This window comes from Gasterosteus aculeatus, chromosome 4 (assembly GCF_964276395.1).
Source record: "Gasterosteus aculeatus chromosome 4, fGasAcu3.hap1.1, whole genome shotgun sequence".
In the NCBI taxonomy this organism is placed as follows: domain Eukaryota; kingdom Metazoa; phylum Chordata; class Actinopteri; order Perciformes; family Gasterosteidae; genus Gasterosteus; species Gasterosteus aculeatus.
In genome coordinates this window covers 34,262,792-34,283,952 of record NC_135691.1, presented here as the reverse complement: position 1 = coordinate 34,283,952, position 21,161 = coordinate 34,262,792, and the positions used below count along the sequence as shown (strand labels likewise).

General features: G+C 47.2%; 2 protein-coding genes across 3 annotated transcripts; one reads left to right on the top strand and one right to left on the bottom strand.

Annotated features, from left to right (window-relative positions):
* The first annotated feature begins 341 nt into the window (after positions 1-341).
* On the top strand, positions 342-11,518 carry itih5 (inter-alpha-trypsin inhibitor heavy chain 5). The gene is made up of 14 exons (XM_040173535.2): positions 342-838; positions 919-963; positions 1,413-1,576; positions 2,349-2,450; positions 3,082-3,338; positions 3,450-3,619; positions 3,885-4,001; positions 5,224-5,395; positions 5,504-5,813; positions 8,084-8,760; positions 8,924-8,977; positions 9,924-10,040; positions 10,137-10,514; positions 11,124-11,518. Exons 1-14 carry the CDS (start codon positions 725-727, stop codon positions 11,381-11,383), a joined length of 2,937 nt encoding a protein of 978 aa, XP_040029469.2. The 5' UTR covers positions 342-724; the 3' UTR covers positions 11,384-11,518.
* A 204-nt stretch (positions 11,519-11,722) lies between these two features.
* On the bottom strand, positions 11,723-19,311 carry tmem110l (transmembrane protein 110, like). Of its 2 annotated transcripts, none has more exons than XM_040174708.2 (8): positions 18,109-19,311; positions 16,091-16,175; positions 15,847-15,942; positions 15,639-15,760; positions 14,736-14,848; positions 13,808-13,891; positions 13,572-13,697; positions 11,723-12,862 (listed from the first exon to the last, which is right to left on the bottom strand). In XM_040174708.2, exons 1-8 carry the CDS (start codon positions 18,284-18,286, stop codon positions 12,734-12,736), a joined length of 933 nt encoding a protein of 310 aa, XP_040030642.2. In that variant the 5' UTR covers positions 18,287-19,311; the 3' UTR covers positions 11,723-12,733. The 2 variants fall into 2 exon arrangements, with proteins under 2 accessions (XP_040030642.2, XP_040030644.2); XM_040174710.2 differs by having other exon boundaries at positions 16,127-16,175.
* Positions 19,312-21,161: the final 1,850 nt, after the last annotated feature.

Here is a 21,161-nt window from a genome sequence, read left to right as displayed (position 1 = left end):
ACACCGTTATTAAAAGACAATAATCGAATGCAGAGTGAAATAAAGAAATATAATAAATACAAGACAAAACCGACTGAATTTATGTAATAGATACTATTTACTCCTCCAACTTTACAATCACAATAAAACACTAAGAGGAGTAAAAAAATGGTGATTAAAATAAGATAAATTACATTCAATAATCATTTTCAACATTGGGGTCATTTTAAATCTACAAGGCTCGTGTCTGCCCTCTGGTGGTGGTTATAAGTAGTACGTGTGAATGGAAAGCAAACTAATATCAGCCTATTTATTGATTACTGATGATTCCTAAAAAGATTCATGTTAAATATTAGTATTTGATTTATTTTCACAGAAACCACACTCCGAATGTATTCAATTCTTGTTTTTCGTTTTGCTTCTTTTACTCAAAATATATGAATACTTCCTTCCCCACTGAGTAGAATTACGGAACAGAGTCGAAATAAAATACTCAACTTGCTCTTTCTTCACTTTGGTTATTTCTACAGACTTTCTCCGGAGTTCAACTCGACACAATTGCCCCTGAAGGCAGCAGCCCAAGCGGCCCCTCGTCCAGCAGCGGGGCCTGAAAGCAGCGCGTCTCTCTCCTCCGGGCGCGGGGGCGTGTATCTCCGCTCCTCCCCCCGCCCCGTCGGGTCACTGGTCCGGACGGTCGGAGGCTCATTTCACGTCCCGGTGCCCCGGTTGAGTGTCAGACTGCGGGATGCTGCTGCTGGCCCTCCTGCTGGGCTGCTGCCCGCGCGCACTGGGACAACTGGAGGAATCCCAGTTCGGAGACGACTTTGAGACCGAGCTCGCAGACTTTGACCTAGACATCGTAAGACGTCCGGAACCGCGGTTGCACCTTCTGCTGTTTGGACTCCTTTGGATCTGACTCCTTTTCTCTCGTGCACGCAGGCGCCCCGCAGAGTCCCGCGGCAGGTGAAGACGATCCTCAGCAAGGTGACGTCACATCAGCGCACAGATGTGAAGATGGTTTTAATCGACCATCTTACAATTTAGTGTACCACTTTGATTACCTGAAAATAAAATGAATACAAATTAAGTTCTTATGCGTCTTGAACATGATGGGAACTAAATAGTGACGCGTCTCGGAGTTTGGGTGTTTTAGGTTAAATGACATCTTTGGTATTAGGGAAACATTTGATCGTTTTAGTGGGTGACTCAGAAAGCATGACCCAGTTTTTGTAAATGGGATGTTGTCCCACCTACTGGCCGCTTGGGCGGGACGCACAGGAGGATGTGCCAGAGTGTGTAATGCTCCGAGCTCATGGGAACACATTCCGTTTGGTTGTTGTGATGTGCAAATCCAAGCTTTCTTCATGACGAGAACTCTTAAAAATGTTAATGTCCATCTGGTCTGTCGGTTCTCATTAACGTTACCTCTGCAGGAGACGAAACCTCACATCCAGGAGCTCGCCATCAAGACCACCATCATCTCCCGCTACGCCTTCACCGCGGTGCACTGCGCCATGTTCAACCGGCACTCGGCCGCTGCAGAGGGCGTCTTCCAGTTCCAGATCCCCGCTGGGGCCTTCATCTCCAACTTCACCATGTAAGTCCCCTCGCAGGTCCTGGACCACACCTCAAAGCATCGCCGTAGAGGCGGCATGGAAGCCGGTTTCTCTCCTCGGAATCTAAAGGGTCAACTGATCTAAAGATACACGTTTGGACTCATGAGTCGGTCTCGGGGTTAGAGGACGTACTTTTTCAGTGGACGGGTAAATTAGAGGCATAAGGAGGAAACCAAGAAAAGAATGAAAATAAATTGGAAAATGTATTCTTTGATGGTTTTAATCCTCTTGATGCCCCACGAAGGACTCTTGACCCCGTTGTTAACCACTGCCTACTGGATCCTATCAAGATGCTCATTTTAACTCTTAAATGCCATCTAGACTCCTGATATGAATAATGTAAATGGAGAGCAGAGATAAAAATGTAAATGCAAAAAATATATAACAAAAGTATCAGAAATAAAATACTGCAAAAAATGTACGACTTTAGAACTAAAATACAAAATAACAACATCATCCTGACTGACTGGGAGGGTTTATGAGGTTTCTGCTGCCATGGAAACGAAGCAAGGAGACAAAAAGGGTGATGTGAACACACACACACACAAACACACAAACACACACACACACACACACACACACACACACACACATACAGTCAGAGTTCATCCTGGTGCACTCATAAAAAGGTACCAGCAGGATTTGTTGTCTTGTTGTGTGGGAGCACCCGGCTGAAACGTGACAATGGGTGGTCCCAAATAATTGAGCGGCGGTCTAATCCTCGACCTTTGACCCCCCCCCCCCGTGAAACAGGATCATTGGAGGGCGTGTCTACCAGAGCGAGGTCACGCCGAAGAAAAAGAAGGTCAAGCAGGAGAACGGCGAAGCCAGGAACAAAGAGTCAGGTGGTGCGAGGTAAGAGGAACCCGAGGGTTTGATGCCGACTCGGACTCGGTCACTGAGCGCCACTCAAAAGCCCCAAAAGGCCCCAAAAGGCTCCAAAAGCTCCTGCGTTTGCAAAGAGAGACCTCAGCTGAGGTCATTTGTCTGTGACCCCCGAGAGGTGAGGAAGGAGCGACGTCGGATGAAAAGTGACATTTCATTAGATGAGATATTGGTGACCGAATGTCTCCGCTGATTAATGGGCAGAGGGAGGAGCACGCCATGATGTCACCACGTGTTCCGTGTTGACTTTAGTGCCCCGAAGTAGTCGTACTCCATTAAAATAATCAAAGTAATTGGCCACACTGACAATTTCATATGTATTATGTTAACATTAGTTTAATGATTTTGTTGGTTTGGTTGAGTCGCTTTTAACTACTTTATGTACTTTCCGCAGTGTTCGTATTGTTTGTAAAAATCTTGATTTTAAAAGTCTATTTATTGCTCTTAACTATACGTAGTTATGTAAAAAAAGTACAATATTGTAACCTAAAATGAAGTACTTGAGTAAATGTACCACTGAGTGTTTCTCATTCTTCATCATATGAACAGATTTACTAACCAGCTCTAGTTCTGCCACTAAAGTCCCTCTTTCCTCCGCCAGTCCCGAGGAGGTGGAGGTGTTCAGGATGGCGGCCAGCATCCCGGGTCGGAACCGGGCCGTGTTCCTGCTGACCTACGAGGAGCTCCTGCGGCGGCGGCTGGGTCGCTACGAGCACGTGACCAGCCTGCGGCCGCTGCAGCTGGTCAGCCGCCTCAGCCTGGACGTCACCATCGTGGACCACTCGCCCATCACGGACCTCCAGGTGCTGCCGCTCCGCAACGGGCGGACCGCCGGCTCCAACGCCCCCAAGCGCCCAGGTCTGCGCCTGCATCCGAGTGTTGACCGTCGTAAATCGAGGTCTTATTAATACTGATAATAGTATAATATTATTACTCACAAACACACTTCCTGTCTCTGTTTGCCGCCAGCCAAGCTCGAGCTTCCCGTCACCACCGCCATCACGAAGGAAAACAGCGTCTGCAAGATCACCTTCAGCCCCAACATCGTCCAGCAGGCCCAGATCGCCACCAACGGCATTCTGGGGGATTTCGTGATCCGCTACGACGTGCAAAGAGGGATGGGGATCGGGGACATTCAGGTAGTGAGACGCAGAGACGAAACACAGACTGCGGAAAAAAAACACTGAATTCTTGAAAAAAGTGATTCCCCATCCAGCTACGCGCACAAACACACACAGACACACACACACATCCACCCACCTGTTAGTGATTCACTTCTCTGGTCGCCTGCCACTGCCGTCACTGCCAAACGCCTTCTCTCCCTTCACAACCACGTGCACACACACACACACACACACAGACACACACAGGAACTCACTGCCTGTGACCTTCTTCCCTTCCCAGGTTTTAAACGGACATTTCGTGCACTACTTCGCCCCCAAAGACCTGCCGGTTGTGCCCAAGAACGTGGTGTTTGTGATCGACACCAGCGCCTCCATGTCGGGGACTAAGATCAGACAGGTAACATACATAACATAACTTGAGTTGCAGGTCAACCAAAAGCTGACACGCCCCTGGAACACCAAGAGACCTTTTCTCCTCCATCTGCAATAGCGAGACAACTCCCTGGTCCACACTCTGGTCTGTGCAGCTTCGGTGCGGAAACAGAGGAGAGGAGATGGAACAACTGTTCCAGAAAAAGGGGAAAACACACAGCACAAGGCGTGTTCTGTGAGGGAGGAAGGTCACGCTCCATGGGGTAATGGAACTTTGTGGACAACAGCAACCTTGACCCCTTGACATCTTCACCCCGCCCATCGGCAGCCCCCAGCAGTCCGCAGGAACAGAACAAGAAGTGTGTTTGGATGTGGCTCCACAATGGGTCGGTCTGTGGTTCTGACCACTGCTGTATGCGGCCCGTATAGACATCCATAAACCCCCCCCAGGGTCCAATTACACGCGCCCACGCTCGGGGCAGCAGGGATACGGACATCGTGAAGCCTCAGAAGATTAGGAAGAAGTATTCGTACTTTTGTACTTTCATTTTAAGAAGAGACCATAGACTGTTTATTGGAAGTGGACCAGGAGGAGTGTGGGGGGGGGGTATATCCTGGCTTTTTCAACCAGTAAACAGAGGCGACCATATTTGGACTGAGGAAGATGGACGCAATGACTTGGTAGCAAATGGTCAACAGCGTGTAGCCCCGCTCCTCGACTACACAGACCATAAATTTACTAAATGAACATCAAACTGTATTGATGAAGACTTGAAACTAGAGACTGAGACCATGAACTCACGTTTACAATGTTTACTGAGGGAATAAATCAAGAGAGAAGTCATTACAGAGAAGGCAGCTCTAACACATTCTATATATACATTTTTTTCATCTTTGTTCATCCAAAACGGAGCTTTCTTAAATTGGGACGCTTCTAATGAATGATTACAGTCTCTGTGTTTTGCATAAAATCTATAACAGCTCTTATGGAACCCATTTAAAACCTGCAAAAGCTACAAAAAGGGGGTTTGTAGTTCACCAAAAACTGAAAAAATGTTAAGATCTACTAGCTCATTACCCCTTTTAAACCCCTTTTGACAGCACCGTCCTGGACCCGATTCATGGGCGGAGTGAGTCTGTCAGAAAAGCATCACAGCTGGTCGAGTTATGGTTTTGTTTCCAGCCAAGTTTTGCTTTCTAAGTGAGTTTGACCGCAGCTTACATCATCTATTTTTTGGGTTCCTCAGACTAAAGACGCTCTGTTCACCATTCTGAGGGATCTGCGACCCGGCGATCGCTTCAACTTCATCAGCTTCTCCAACCGGATCAAAGTCTGGCAGCCGGAGCGCCTCGTATCCGTGACGCCCCTCAATGTCAGAGACGCCAAGAAGTTCATCTTGACGCTGGTTCCCAACGGAGGTGAGGCAGCGTTGCGCTTCAGGCTCGTCTTCTTCACCTCATCTTTTAAGAGTTGCAGATAAGAATTGATGAACTTGTATGGGTATGGTCCAATTGCATTTTCCCCAGGCACAAATATCGATGGTGCCATCCGGACCGGCTCCGCCCTGCTGGGCGATTACCTCTCCAGCCCCGACGCCAGCCCCAACAGCGTCTCCCTCATCATCTTCCTGACGGACGGGCGGCCCACGGTCGGGGAGATCGAGTCCGCCGCCATCCTGGGGAACACCCGCTCCGCTGCTCAGGAGAAGTTCTGCATCTTCACCATCGGGATCGGGAACGACGTGGACTACCGGCTGCTGGAGCGCATGGCTCTGGAGAACTGTGGGATGATGAGACGCATCAACGAGGAGGCCGATGCCGGCGCCCTGCTCAAAGGGTAAGTCGGTGCTTTGTGTTGTGCATCCCTAGATGCGAACAAGGCGGCAATCTTGTGTGTGAAAAATGGCGACCAATATGGAGATTGCTCACGATTTGAGTTTCTAGATGACCTCCTCTTGAGACATTGGTAGCCAAGAAATCTCATGGTGGTAATTGAGTCAATAGAATTAAAGAAGGCGCCGCAATGAATATGAAACTAGTTCATAAATCATCTGAAATTGATCTCTAAAACAGGTCTGTAAAAGGCTTGTACCTGGCTTAAGACTCTTGTTTAGACCCTTTGAACCAGACTGGTTGTATTATTCCATGTAATGTCAATCAAACATTGTAGGAACCTTTAACAATCCAAACCAACAGAAAAACGGCTACGGTTTACTGAATTGGACCAGAGCAAACAACAGGTTTGAAACCGCCTAAATTTAGGATGAACTCTTTTACATCTAACCTGAAACTGTACTAAAAGTGTCCTGAAATCACTTAAAATGACTTTTACATACAACAGAATGAAATCTGAAACTTTCCGGTCTTATTTGGGTTTTGCAACTGCCGAGAGTGGCTTGAGGCCAAAAGTACCTTCTTTGGCTAAAAGCCTTTTAGATGATGGTCTCCCGAGAAAGCTTGAGGTAGTTAATTTGAAAAATACACCATATTGATTAATGGGATTTTACATAATGGGATTTGACATCTACTGATTACCTTTTCTTTAGCTTGCCTACAAAGCCCTAATTTATAAGAACATATCATAGATTATTACTTTCAATAGGTATCTGTTCCCTTTCACATGTGTATAATCCGGCTGTTATGAAGCAATAAACTGTCCTTAATCCCTCAGACACGTCCGTCCGTCTGTCGTCAAGCGACGAGGGGAACACACAACGCAAATGTCCCGGTGCTGACAACGCTCCTCTTTAATCAACAGGCACTACAACAGCCTCCCTCTCTCTTTTCCTTATCCTTTACACACACCTCTCTTCTCTCTTCCGCACTCGGACACACAAGATGTTTGTTCAGCCGACTAGGAATGTGTGTGTGTGTGTGTGTGTGTGTGTGTGTGTGCGCGTTGTGAAACCTGCATCGGAGTATGTACGTTGGGGTTAACAGATCAGACTCCTCAGATAATAGACCTCGTCCGGCTTGAACAAACACGCTGGTTAAGAGGTGAGGAGGTTTACAGCGACGTGATAACAAGGACGGGACGGACGACTTGCACACACACACACACACACACACACACATACATCCACAACCTGCGCTTTATGAATGTGTGCACAAACTCTAAAGTGGGGTTGAAGCGGCTTTGAGGGGTTGAACGAGCAGGTTGGAAGGTGGCCTCTGTTTGCATAACCGAGACGTTTTGATGAAATGTGTAACAACGCGGTTCTTTTTCTCAGCAACTGATGTGCCCTTGAGCAAAGGCGCTGAACGGGTCACTGATTGATGATCAACAGCGAAGAATAGACGTGGAAAAGCAAGTAATGAGAAAGGGGGTAAATACCAATCCCAGTAGCTTTAAAGGGGGGGTGTCAATGCCAACTGAGCCCTCCATTGGATACCCATCACGAAGCTTTGTGTGCACCTCCGGCGAGCTAATTGCATAGAGCAGAGGTTACTGCTGATGGCGGAGCTTAACCCACCCGCAAGTGCCCCCCCAGGTCAGAAATGTCAGCTCTTTTAGCTGCTTACTCTCAGCCGGCTGATGGCTGAGAGTAAGATCTGAGCACAAAGAGGGTCGGTTGCCGGTATCCTTTCACTGAAGAAGTTTCACTAGTATTTGCGTCCTGACTTATTTCAGTTCGGTTGCAACAGCGTTAGCAATATTCAGAGCGATACTGGGCATCCATCGTCAAACCGCTTATCCTGCACGCAGGGTTGCGGGGGGGCTGGAGTCCATCCCAGCCAACTTCGGACGATAGACGGGGTTCACCCTGGACTGGTTGCCAGCCAATCACAGGGCTACACAGGGACACACAACCATTCACACCTACGGGCAATTTAGAGTCCCCAATCAACCTGATCCCCAGAGCATGTCTTTGGACTGTGGGAGGAAGCCGGAGAACCCGGAGAGAACCCACGGGGAGAACATGCAGACTCCACACAGAAAGGCCACTGGGCGGAGTCGAACCCAGGACCTTCTTGCTGTGAGGCGACGGTGCTGACCACCACGCCACCGTGCCGCCCTGGATACTGGCCAGGACAAGAAAATGCTTTATTACCCACTTTATTGAAGGCGCTGACTTATTTCCAAGATGTCTTCTCGTTCTTTCCTAGCTTCTACGATGAGATAGGAACTCCTCTGCTGTCCGACATACGGATCAACTACACCGAGGACTCCGTCCACTACGTCACCCAGCACCTCTTCCCCAACTACTTCAACGGCTCCGAAATCGTCATCGCCGGCAAGCTGTCCAACAGCAGCGCCGAATCGCTCCGCGTCCAGGTGACCGCCAGCAGCAGCGACAGGAGCGTTGTCCTGGAGGCCGACGTCCCGCTGCGCCGCCGGCAAACGGAGACCGAGAAGCACGTGAAGGCGGCGACGATGGCGACCGGAGCCCAGGCCGTTGGGTCGGGGGTCGCATGGGGCCTGGGGGTCATCTTGGGGTCAATAGCGGAAGACTTTGTGGAGCGCCTGTGGGGTTTCCTGAGCGTCAAGGACGGGCTACGCTCGCGGCTACGCAGCCAAACGAGTGCGGAGAGGGAAGGCCACTTGCGTCGGGTCGCCAATCTGTCAATGACCTACAACTTCCTCACCCCGCTCACCCACCTGGTGGTGGAGAGGCCCGAGGTCCTGGCCGACGGCACCGTGGCGCCGACACCCGCCTCCCCCCTGTCGACGGGCGGGGCCGCGTCGACCGCCAACGAGCTGCCGGGCGACGCGGAGGAAGGAAAGCCTCCGAAGTCCAACGGGGAGCCGGGCAGCCAGACCTCCTCCCTGAGCAACAAGATTGGTGAGGTCGTGTCTTCTGGATTTGGTGGTTGAGGGTGTTCGACATGTGAACAGCTAAATTGTCTAAATAAACAATTTCCTTTTATCGGTAGCAAGGTTAGCGGTTTACACGGTCACACGACGGCCACTCATTGCAGTCAATATAAATATTCTCTTCCTTGCAGGTAAAGTTGGGAGAAGACCGGCCAAGAAATCCATCACCTTCTCCAAGACATCAGGTGACTTCTCTCTTTCTGAAGTAAACAGTTGAACGGGCTCGTTTCGTCCGAAGCCCACCTGTGCGGTGGTTGCGACTTGAAAGAGGCAAGCGGGGGAATGTACAGCACACTCTCTCTCTCTGCGCTCGCTGTGTGGGCGGCCTGTAATTTGGGTGTTCGCCAGCCAGTCTGAGGGATCCCTCTGAACGCGACCTGAGAAGAAACCGCCGGGGTCTAATTGAAATGCCGACGCAGGCAGCACTTTAAAAAATACAGCGAGCGCCCGCGCCGCGGGAAGAGAGGGGAGCCCTTCAGAGGCCGTTAGCCGGGACTAATGACCCCGTCATTACTGCGCCTTCCCCCTTCATCTCCGCCAGGTTCTCACGAGCCAGCGGAGACGCCAGGTACGAACCGTCTCGTGGAATCAAACCCCGAGACGGACGCGGATCTGAGAAACGCCGACAGGCCCTAATCAGACGACGCCTTTATGTTTAAAGGTTTCACAAAAAAGTTTTAATTTTTCAATCCGTGGATATCTTTGGGAGATAGTCAAAGTCTTCACGTTTTCTGGGTATTTTAGATTAGAAAGTGGCTATTTTAACTGATTTACAAGTCACCTCATTGTATGCTATTTTTGACGCTAACAGTCTATTTAAGTTAGAGTAAGCCAATCAATGTTATCGATGTAATGTATTTGTCATTATAAAACGTACTACATTCCCATAAGCGATACCAATGAGATGATAGTGATATCAGAACCAGATAAACAATGAGTCTCACAGTCATTTAATCAAAGCCAATAGACAATATATGAATGAATACCTGTTCAGAACATGCAGCTTACTGTGCACTAGTAAATAAAACTTCTCCTTCCTGATTCACATAACGTGCACCTGACGCAGTGCTGCAATGCAGTTTGATTGTGTTGGTTTATTTGTTCTCTCTCCAAACGCTTAACGGGCCCCAGCGGACGGGGACCCCCACTTCGTGGTGGACTTCCCGCTCAGTAAACTCACCGTGTGCTTCAACATCAACGGCGAGCCGGGACACATCCTGCGCCTGGTGTCCGACCACCAGCGCTCCGGTAAGACTCCTCGAGGACGCGCCGTTTTTTGAAACCTCAAGAGCCACGTTGGCCCTTTCAGCTTGGCTCACTGCCGCCCCCCCCGCGTGTCTCCAGGCGTGACGGTGAACGGGAGGCTGATCGGCGCGCCGCCTCCGCCGGGCAGCCGCAAGCTGCAGCGCACCTACTTCAGCACCGTCACCATCGTGGTGGACCGGCCCAGGCGCGCCTACATCGAGGTGACCCCCAAGAAGGTCATCCTGGACGGGCGGGACCGCATGGTGCTGCCCTGCCACGCCACGGTGGCCGTGGACAGCGGCGCCCTGTCGGTGGCCGTGGCGGGGGGGTCCAACGTGACCGTGACGGTCGGGGGCAACATCGTGTTCGTGATCCTACTGCATCAGTACAAGAACCCGGCGCCCTACCAGAGGGACCACCTGGGGTTCTACATCGGTGACAGCAAGGGGCTGTCGGCCGACTGCCACGGGCTTCTGGGTGGGTGCTGACGGGGGCTCCGAGGATGGATCACATCCAAACTGGGAATATTATTGCCAATATTAGTATCTTGAATTCAGTCACAATGTGCAGTGTGACTTAATTTACCTCACTTGTACATTAAAGACAAACCTAAAGCTTCACTTAAGGCCCCGAAAACCAAAAATATACATCAGACAATATTACGCAGCAATTCTGAAACCAACACTTTTGGGGTGTTTGGTACCACGCTGGTAGAAAAATAGTAAATACGTGTAATAAAATTTATTCATATTCAAATGTGCAGCCAGACAGAGTTCCCTAGGAATTTAAAATAAATGGTTTTGTCCCTACTGGGGCAAGAAGTTTAAATCCGGTATTTCTTTTAGCCAGGGTGGTGCTGGAGATGATGTGACAGGTCGTCATAGAAACAGGGGATTATCTTCTGGGGATCACGAATATTCACAGTGAATTCCAGTCCCAAGAGGCCTTTCTGGGGAGAGTTTGAGTGTCCGATGTGTGTTTTAGATCACAACATCCTGCATTTGGAGCAAACAGATTACATTCTGAGAATTAAAAGGATAAATTCACTGGGACCATAACTCTCCGTCCCCCCTGTGCGCCTTTCAGGTCAGTTCCTGCACGAGGACGTGGGCCTGGCGCGGCTGCCGGCTGCGGGGCGCGAGCAGGCGGCCGCCGTGCTGAAGGTGAAGCGGCGCTCGGTGCCGGTGGTCCGGAAGAGCCGGAGGCTCTACGGCGGCACCCGGACGGTGGACTGCTGGTTCGCCCGCAACAACGCGGCCAAGCTGATCGACGGGCGGTACGAGGACTACGTGACGTCGCACATGTTCGACACGGCGGACCGGCCTCACGGGACCAACGCGGCGTGACGTCACCGGCCGTTTCACCCAGAGACACACGTCCACCCTACGAATATATTTTTGTATTATTTCTAACGACGTTTTTTCATTATATTATGTATTTTACAATACTGTTGCGATTGTAAATAAAAACACTTAAACGTAGATTTTGAGGTGTTTTTCTCTTCGTGAGGCTTGAAAGCGTTTCCTCAAATACGTGCCGACCCCGAGATCACACAACAAACCGCCTGGTCCCAAACGCACACACACTGCGGTCAGCAGGTGGAGGTCACAGGGCTGCTGGCTCTGCCCACACAGGTGTGTCTCCCGCCCCCCCCCCCGCTGAGGAATTCACCAGCAAACACCACGTTCATGTGTCAATCATCTTTATTCACAGATACATTCGGTTAGAAGCACCTGAAGGCCGAATGATGACGGCTGCGCTGTGCACTTTAATCCACATGTGAATAATTTGGTCCAATAATAAAAAATAATACAAATAAATAAATAAATAAACACAACATACATTGGAATAAAAAATAAACCCTGCAGAAGAAATCCGTAGTTTTTAGCTGTGAACGGGAGAATCTAAACGTTTAGCAGTTTGGAGAGAACTCTCAAAAGTCACTAAAAGAAAACTCCTATTACAATGTAGATACCAAAATATATAGAGTCAAATACATATAAAATATATCAACGGAATAAATAGAAAAGAAGAAATGTGCCGTAAAGTTGAATACCGTCCCACACAGAATACCACTACGAGCATTAAGGATCATTTTTGGGATAAAATACGGGTGATTGAGAATAAAAGTCATAATATTCTGAGAGAAACGATGCAAGAATTTTGTGAAAATACATTTTTAAGCTCAAGGTTAAATTTGAGTGCTTTGTTTATTTTTTCTCATCCAACTATTGAAAGCAAAAAGAACAGAAATTACATTCAATTCAGGCGTCAAGTACTATCGGTCCATTCTTCACATTTTCACTCGGCCTACATTTTTTTCCTACATTTACAACGTTTGTCAGAAGTTCATTCTGAAACTCTCAGTGTTGTTTTGCAACAGCGTCCCGAGTACTTCATCATTTATTACAAACAGGAAACCATGCAGAAACATCAAGAAGCATGATCCTTTAAAACCACGAGTTAAATAAGGTACTTTGCTCACTCGCCCCTCTTTGGAATACGATACGCCTTAAATCACTCTGGAGCCTCATCACCCCCAAAAGACCCCACGGCGCCGGGAGGACATCGATTCCCCCGCACGCCGGTTCCGTTTGGGTCGCTCTGAGAGGACGAAGAGCGTTTAATGATTCGATTTACCGGCGTCGGTGCAGCAAAGGCTCGTGTTGTTCGTCTTCGGGCTCTCAGGCGGATGTTTACACCACCACCCAGCTGGGTCTCAGCGGCCCTCCGGAGTACTGCACAGGGGGGACCGGTCCCACGTCGCCGGGGTCCTCTTCCCCCTCGGAAGCCTCGTCCGTGTCCGTCTCCACGCTCAGCAGCACCTGAGAGGACCAACGAGCCGTGAGTCCCTTTATGTGGAATTCTGCTAACTTATCTCGTAAAGTGGAAAATATCGCTCAGGGATTCAGGTCCCACGGGGGGCAAAGTTCCAGGACCGCTGGACATCTGCGGCATGATGGACCACATGGGTCTGACGTGTGAAGAGCGCCGCAGACACCGGGACAAAGACAGAGACGCTGTCCCTCCATTAAAACCTTAAAGTCACACACAGCTGTGGCATTGTTACCGTAGATTTGACCCCCCCCCCCCCCGAGACCTCGTCCAAGTCAACGCCTCCTCGGCGCTCCGCTTTCCATCACGCCACAGTGGAAACGAGTCCTAAATGCCACTTTTATTCCCGGGAAGAAGGCTTGATTTATTGGCTGCCTGGCAGATGCCCAGAGAGGGGGTGGGGGTCTGTGACTAATGAAGAGATTCCCTTTCACAACAACAACAACAACAACGGGTCTGTAAAATCCACTCAACCCAAAACTCCATCAGTGTCCTTTCAGACCAACAATAGACACGATTACGTGACTACAGAACTTAAAACATACAGACGTTTTTATGGGAGATTTTTATGCTAAAAGAACAAATCCCGGCGCGAGTCGCATTCGAGCCCTGAAGTCACATTCTTGTTTCTTCTGGAACTTTTTCAAAAAACACAATTGGAGATGATTCCGACTACGACGCAGATGGTCACAGTCTCACCTGGGACTCCTCGCCGGTCGCCCACGGCAACGAGGAGTCGGCCTTCTCCGCCGAGCCGTCGCAGGAGTCGTCCGGGCTCTTGGACTTCCTCATCATCAGGCTGTCCACCACCCAGAACATGATGGACTGCGGGGGGGGGGGGGACGAGGTGGAGGTTAGAACACCTGGGAGGCGTCGTCACAAAAGGCACCAAAAATACCAAAAGACATTTTTGGATCATCAAAAAGTCTCCTCACGTTCACGATGAAGGGCACGATGAGCATGACGAGCACCAGCTCCACCTGCGGGTTGGCGATGTAGCTCAGCAGCACCTCCTGCAACTGGAAGAGGAGGGAAGCTTTGAGCTTTTATTCATTGATCAGCTTAATTCCCCCTTAAATGGAACATAAATCCAACCAGCAGGTCGAGAAGGAAAAACAGAATTAAATGTTATCGATCCTTTATATAGTATATATCTATTATATAGTGTTATATTAAATTTACTCTACTCTGGTCTATAACTGCAGATAACAAACTATAGAACGTAAGACTTGTTCAATTATATCCATTGACATGGATTTGTATTTTCAACGAATTTAGGTTTGTTTGATATTAAACAATCCCAACATTTATTTGTACGGTTTTATTGCAAACATATTAATGTTGTGATGTAATTTACATTTACTGAAATGGGCCATAAGCATAAAAAGCAAACAGAAATAGGAAGAATAAAGTGCAGAAAGACGTGATTCGCCCATGCAGAACACGCATTACTATTAATAATACCAGTATTTATCATCAGTTTCAAAGAGCACAGAAACCAACATCTCCAAAGTCATCAGGTTCTTTGCACAACAAAACCCAAAATGGATGAATGAGAACAACATTTCTACTCCTTAGAGGGGCATCTGTTTCCATGGCAAAGACTAGTTTGAATAAATAAATATGATCCCCAAAGCCCTGCAAACAAGCTGTCCTTTGAATCCACAAACGCCGCCTCCATGTTTCCATTAGAACCAAAAGCAAAGCGTTTTCCTCCTCCTGGTCCGTTCTCTCTCAGCAGAGGAATTAAAACGACAAACGCTGAATAGAAATGAGAAGATTGTTCAAATCTGCTGATTTCTTCACGGTCGCGTTAAACGAACGTTCCATCAGTTAAACGTTGACGTTGCGAGTGGTTCTTACTTTGGACCAGCCGGGGACGAGCAGCACCAGGCTGATGACGCTCTTCTCCAGCACCATGATGAGCAGGTAGACGCCGCACTGGCCGAGCCACGCCGCCGCCTGGGGGGGGTCACCTGCAGGGGGGGTGGGGGGCAAACGTCACGCGTGTCACATGTCAAGCTTGTGCAAGACTACAAGGTCGGACCAATGGATGCAACTGCAATAAAAAAACACTTTATCTGTAATATGGGGAATAATTTCTTATTTAAAGTATTTATTTTGACCAACCAGAACAGTCTTTAATTCAGTTTCATTGATTTTGAAAAAAATTTAATTTGATTCCACATGATTTTCATTTATTATTTTTACAATATAACACATTTTGTTGTAAGTTGTTGGCATAACAAACAATAGAAACCTCCACTAACTACTTTGCATTCTTGGTCGGGTTTGAGCCGAAGCATTTAAAAAAGACGAGTCAGACTGGTGTCTCAGCACAGCAGACACAAAGGAGGTAACGTCTGTCATTAGGACAGGAAGAAGGGAGGAGGAGGACAGAGACGGACGGAGAAGGACAAGTAGAAACCAGAGAGAGAGAAAGAAAGAAAGAAAGAAACCGCTGATCAAACATGATCATAAAAGAGCAGCGGACGTCCTTTGGACTGAAATGTTCCGTCACACAAAAAGAACAACGCGTGCAGGAATCCTCCTCCTCCTCCTCCTCCTCCTTTTCTTCCCAGGGGCGCTTTGCAGCTGGAGGCGCTGGACCTCCTCCAGGTGGTCTCCAGCGCCCCCCGGTGGCCCAAACCACAGCTGCAGCTGGTGCGTCATTTTCAGTCAAATAAATACAGATAAACATCAACACAACCTCAGAAATAAACAAAGAAACGGAGAAAAGCACCGTTTGTTTTTCCCCCCCCTCACCGTATTCTCCAAACATGAGCAGCGTCCACCGTTTGTCCTCCACCAGTTTGGACACCAGCTTCACCGCCAGCCAGATGACCAGCATCCCCAACGCCGCGTCCAGCAGGAAGTTCATCAGGTACCTAATTGGGGGGAGAAAAGAGAGCGACGCTCGTCGGTGAGATCCGGCCTTCGCGTGGCAACGCGTGTGTGCGGATCAACGACTCACAGCGAGCACGGGTCCTCCGCGGTGAGCGTGGAGAGGAAGACGTTGGCGAGGTGGATGAAGAGCGCACCGATGGCCTGTTTGGACGTGTCGAAGAACCTGGACAGAGTCGCACGGGACACTTTATTCTATTGTGTTCTAGCTGTTGAAACGTTTGGTTCGTCTGACGAATTCCGACACTTTGTTTACTTGGGACTCGTCTACGCGAGAGGGTCAAAGGTTAAGATGGAGGGACGGGATGACGTACAGGGAGAGAAAAAGAAAAGGAAGGAACACGTCTGACCAGATCCTCCAGGGTCGCCTGATCCCGACGGGCTCCCGGAACCTCTTCACTGCCAACGAGAGAGAAAAAGAAAAGTCAATCGCAGCGCGCTGGACCTTCGCCGCGGGGGCCTCGTCGGGCCTCCGGGGGGGCGGAAGGAGAGCGAGGACGAACGAAAGATACAGACGGCCACGTGGCGTTTTTCTTTTTTCTTTCTCGCAGCCACGACACTGCGTTCCTCCTCTCGGGGTGAACGGACGCCGTCTGCTCCGCCGTCTCTCATCTAGCGAGGTCACACAACGCGGCTCGGAATGTGAAAACAGGAGCGCGGATTCCTCCTTTTTTTTTAATTAATGGTGCTTTTCTACGCTTCCTTTTCTGTATTTTGTTAAATTCTTGAAGCCATTAAAGAGACTTCAACTGGATTTTATTCAGGGCTGAAACCTCTATCGTCCATTTCCAGGCAATTAATGGTTAGAAACACAAACTTCACCGATTCCAGCTTCCGAAAAAGTTAAGTTAAGCTTTTCCCAGATTTTATGTCATTTTATTAGTATTTTGTAGTTTTACAAACCAGTTACACAAAGACGCCCCTTCCCTTCTTTCCTTTTAATCAACAATCGATATATAAATCCTAATCGTGTTTGCAGCCAAACATCTATTCACAAATGACTTCTTTACTTTAGACATTTACATTTGCTCAGAAAATAGATCTAATAAAACTTGCTCCAGAAAAATGCTGATGTGTGCGTGAAAGAACACCGTGTGTCCTGGAAGTTGAGCGCAGACTCGCCGCGCTTAATGCTCCGCTGGTCACCAATGATGTGGTGGAAATATTAACAGACGCATGTGCTTTGCATGCTGAGAACAGGACACGGGGGGGCAGTTAATAAGTAACTGCGTGGAGGTCAGGTCATTGATCTCATTACCTCCTCCAAGCCCCCCCACACCGCCTCGATTGTGCAACACCTGCACTGCTCTGAGGCTGATGAAAACCACCTTTTCTTATTTAAACTACAGTCAAATTGTGGCTAAAAAGTGGAGAAGGTAAATTGGTAAATAAGAGAAAGAAAGCAGCACACATACAAGTCACGGAGGTGAAATGTGCATCTTCAATCAATCACCTCAGAACAGAGACACCCGCTTGTGGAATAAAGTCAGCGAGGTTTGAAATGAAATCCAGGAAGTCACGAGTAAATCAACGAGTCCCTGAGGGCTCAAGTGTTCCCACTTGACTCAGTTTCCATCCCACCTTTCAGTCTGCGACAGCTGCACGAGTGCTGGACGTGGCCCCCGGGGGCCAAAAGTGGTTTAAGATGCCCAACATTCTCCGAGTCAGCTGCCGCTGAATCACAAGTTATTCGGCAGTCAATGGCCATTGTTCAGATTAAATCCACACCACGGCTGTGAAGGAGCATCTTGTTCTGCACTCAACATTCTGATGTATTCCACTTAAACGCTGTTTAGGGAGCGAACGTCACGACACGTCCTCTCAAAATAAGGTCCTTTAGATTCTGCTTTGTCTAAAAAGCACGCACACACACGGCTGCTCGGCAGACCCTGTAATGTGTGGTTGGTTTGGGTCTTACGGGCGAATTCGGCGTGTAGAAATGCCACAAACCGTGCGTGACTTTATGACAATAAACACAAAATCAATAGTCACTGCCGTGCGAGACGTTTATTTTTGTGACCAGAACACTTCAATTAATGTATAAAATGTTTGTTCACAATCACCCCGAAGTTAATTGAGAACATTTATAAGTGAAGTTGCATTTGAACAAGTAATCAATGCGGGAACGTTTCTGCACGGAAAAGCAAGGCGATATTAAATAGGCACATTCTTCAATGGAGTCTGGTGGCAGAAGCCGCTAAACAAACCTCAACCAAAGCAGCAGCCTTTTACAAGCGGGCGTGTGACCCTTTGCGTGTCGTGCAAACACACACACACGCACGCACACAGACAGACACACACACACGGACTGTAACACACTTCAGGTACTCACACATCAGCGTGCTGAAGGCGACGATGGCCAGCAGACCCTGGATCAGCACGCCGAACCTGTCCGTCAGAGCTCCGTTATCGCAGCCGTGAGGAACCGCCGTGTGGACGTCGGACATGTTGGTGACTTCTGACACGAGTCTGTCGGCCAGCAGGACGCCGCTGTATCCGTACATGTCCATGTCGACGCGATAAAATCAACAACAACAACAACACAGCTCTCCCCTCGGTGCGCTAAAACGGGCTTAACCGTTCTTTGCTCGGAGGAAAACAAAGCGGCAGAATTCTATTTCCGGCTCTCAACTCGCGGTTAAGTTCTCCTTCAGTGTTCCCAGAGAGGTCTCCTGAGAGGCTTTATTATCTCACTACCGTTATATTCCACGTTTGATGACATCGAAGAACACGGACTGTCAAGTGACCCAGCGGTTAGCCCGGACCTGCTTCCGGTTTAAATATGTCAAAGTAAAGGTCACTTCCGTTTTCCCTGGAGTTTTGTCACGAAAACAAAGGGATGGATTTCAGACTGTGACACTGTGTTTCTTCTTAATGTGTCTTCGAAATGTTATATACAACAGACCTATGATTTTCTTTCAGGGCTAAACAAGTTTAGAGCTATGAGTTGATTTAATTACTTAAATAATTATACGTCATATACAGACTCAGTCAAAACAGTTATAAGCAGATAGCATATGATTATTGAACAATATTCTTGAACATAAGGCTGGCAAAAGGGCCTTCATGTTCTTCAAATGTTATCTTTCCTAAATATTTTGAACCCGCCTTGTTGTGTAAAATATTAACAGATACAGTCATCTTCAGGTCGTGCATCTGGTGTCTGTCTTTACGTCTGGGAAAAAAAGCAACAGAAAATTAAGAATCTGATACAGATTTATGTACATTATTTGATAAACGACCATACTTTAATTGCCTGTGTATTATGTTTCTCTGTCTTATTTTAATAGGCATATTATTTGATCTGATTTCTTTCATATCGTTCGGTTTTTCTAGTGTTTATGCTGTTTATCATCTCAATCACCCCCCTAAAACAAGCCACATATTCACATTCTTTTGTTCTTGACTACGTTCTTCACTTTATTTTATTTTGAAGTAAAGTTTCCTTCACTTCCTGTTGGTGTGCACGAGGATCTGTATCAATGTGTCAATGGAACTGGGTAATTTCTGCAAGATAGAGGATATATATATATATTTTTTTTTTTTTTTTTTTTTTTTTTCCATCAGTAACAAATAAACTGATTTGACAGGTCATTAAAATACAGTTGGCATAAAAAAGTTTTTACTATGATATTTTAAAATGCATTCTTATGGAAGCGTGTTGTAAATGTGACTTAGAATACACATAACCATAAATGCGCAGAAGCAAATAACTACATGTATTCACATTATCATCTTTAAACTGGCATTGGAATATTCTTCAACCAACGGGGTCACAGTTTGACCCATTAAAACTTAACTTTAATCTCTTTATTTATAATACTTTTTAATACTGCTGTATATTGCCATTTATGCACAATTATAATCAGCATTATTCTGCCACATTTGCATCGATAAATGGCCTAATTGAATGGATGAGTTGACAAAGACTCATGCACAAATTACGCGGATTTGTGCGTTTGTGCGTGTGTGTGCGTGTGTGTGTGTGTGTGTGTGTGTGTGCGTGAGAGAGGAGGGGGGGGGGTATAATCCTTTCTCGCGCGCTCATGGGAAAGCCTCTTCTCTGCTAGATTAATGGAGCAGGGCGCACGCTCCAACCATCTGTTCCTCCAGTGGCATCCCACCTCATCTGCAGGCTCCCTTTGTGTCTTCATGAATCACATCCGCAATGTGCAACAATGGACTTCCCGTTGCAGGTTTCAGAATAAAATCCATATCGCGCGATGTGGATTTCAACGTTTATTTTGAAGGATATTTCTAGGGTGCTCTCTCTCTCTCTCTGAACATCTTTGTCCGCTATAGTTCCTTGAAATCAAGCACATTTATTCGTCTGAAATATTTTAATTTGAATGTTGTTTTTTCAAGCTCAATTCTACATTTAAGAACAATAATGTAGTCAAAAATAAGTCGTCTAGCTGTGTCTTATCCTTTTATTAATCTGGTGACTGCGGTTATTTTATTAATAGTTATTTTTTACTTTTGGGTGGAGTTGATTGCTGCCTTTATCTAAACCATAATCATATACTTAGAATATTTTTTATCCTTATCTTTATTACCTTATCCATCTTCAAAAGCTGTTCACGGTTTTCCAAACACATATTGACTCCCAGTTATCCAGTATATGCATTACGTTTCACATTGTTCATTTCAGTTTCATGATCTCAAGATAGAAAGATAAGGGGGGGGGGGATTTTGGTGACGTTTTTTGGGGGAATTTCCAGATACACAAATTGACACAAACTCAATGGACAATAAACCTTTGTCTTTTATTTTGTTACACGAGCTCTTTTCCAAATGTCAACATTTATGTTTTAGGAAGAACATGTTCATATTCAACTTTAGCCTTTAGAAAAAGCCCCAACAGACCTGGTGTTGCTTTGGCGGTAATCATGCAGGTTTCACTTTCTTTATAAGTAAGGAGATTCCTAGTCTCACTGGGGCCGACTGATGTTTATGGAAATACGGGGCGACCTTTGAACCCGAGGCAGGACTATTAAACGTGGTGCAATGCGCTCTTACCACTAGAGGATACTGTTCACCGAGATAAGACGTTACAATAACAACATATTTGGGTATTTCTCAAGAGCTGTTTGGAGAAAAGTGATTGCCAAAACCTCCCCAAAAGAAGAGAACAAAAGGACGTGTTCAGAAGGACAAATGGTTATAAACACATCATAAATGATTGACTTGTCGGTGTTTTTCTTGCACAGGAGCAGCTCCTGATGAGGAGACATTTGTATTGCTGCTGTTATCAGCTTTGTGTTATAAATTTGTTACGACCTCTATGGTGTTTTGGTGATTACAATAGTTTTTTTCTTCTCCTGTTGATGATATGACTGCATTTGTTATTGGCTCAAATTAGCTAAAAACATACAAAATGTGGCA

Coding starts and splice junctions, on each gene's coding strand:
- tmem110l (XM_040174708.2), bottom strand. CDS start 18,286: ATGGACATGTACGGATACAGCGGCGTCCTGCTGGCCGACAGACTCGTG. Junction 15,943..16,090: donor CCTTTTCTTTTTCTCTCCCT/GTACGTCATCCC, acceptor GACTCTGTCCAG/GTTCTTCGACACGTCCAAAC. Junction 15,761..15,846: donor GCGGAGGACCCGTGCTCGCT/GTGAGTCGTTGA, acceptor CCCCCCAATTAG/GTACCTGATGAACTTCCTGC.
- itih5 (XM_040173535.2), top strand. CDS start 725: ATGCTGCTGCTGGCCCTCCTGCTGGGCTGCTGCCCGCGCGCACTGGGA. Junction 2,451..3,081: donor AAAGAGTCAGGTGGTGCGAG/GTAAGAGGAACC, acceptor TTCCTCCGCCAG/TCCCGAGGAGGTGGAGGTGT. Junction 3,339..3,449: donor CAACGCCCCCAAGCGCCCAG/GTCTGCGCCTGC, acceptor GTTTGCCGCCAG/CCAAGCTCGAGCTTCCCGTC.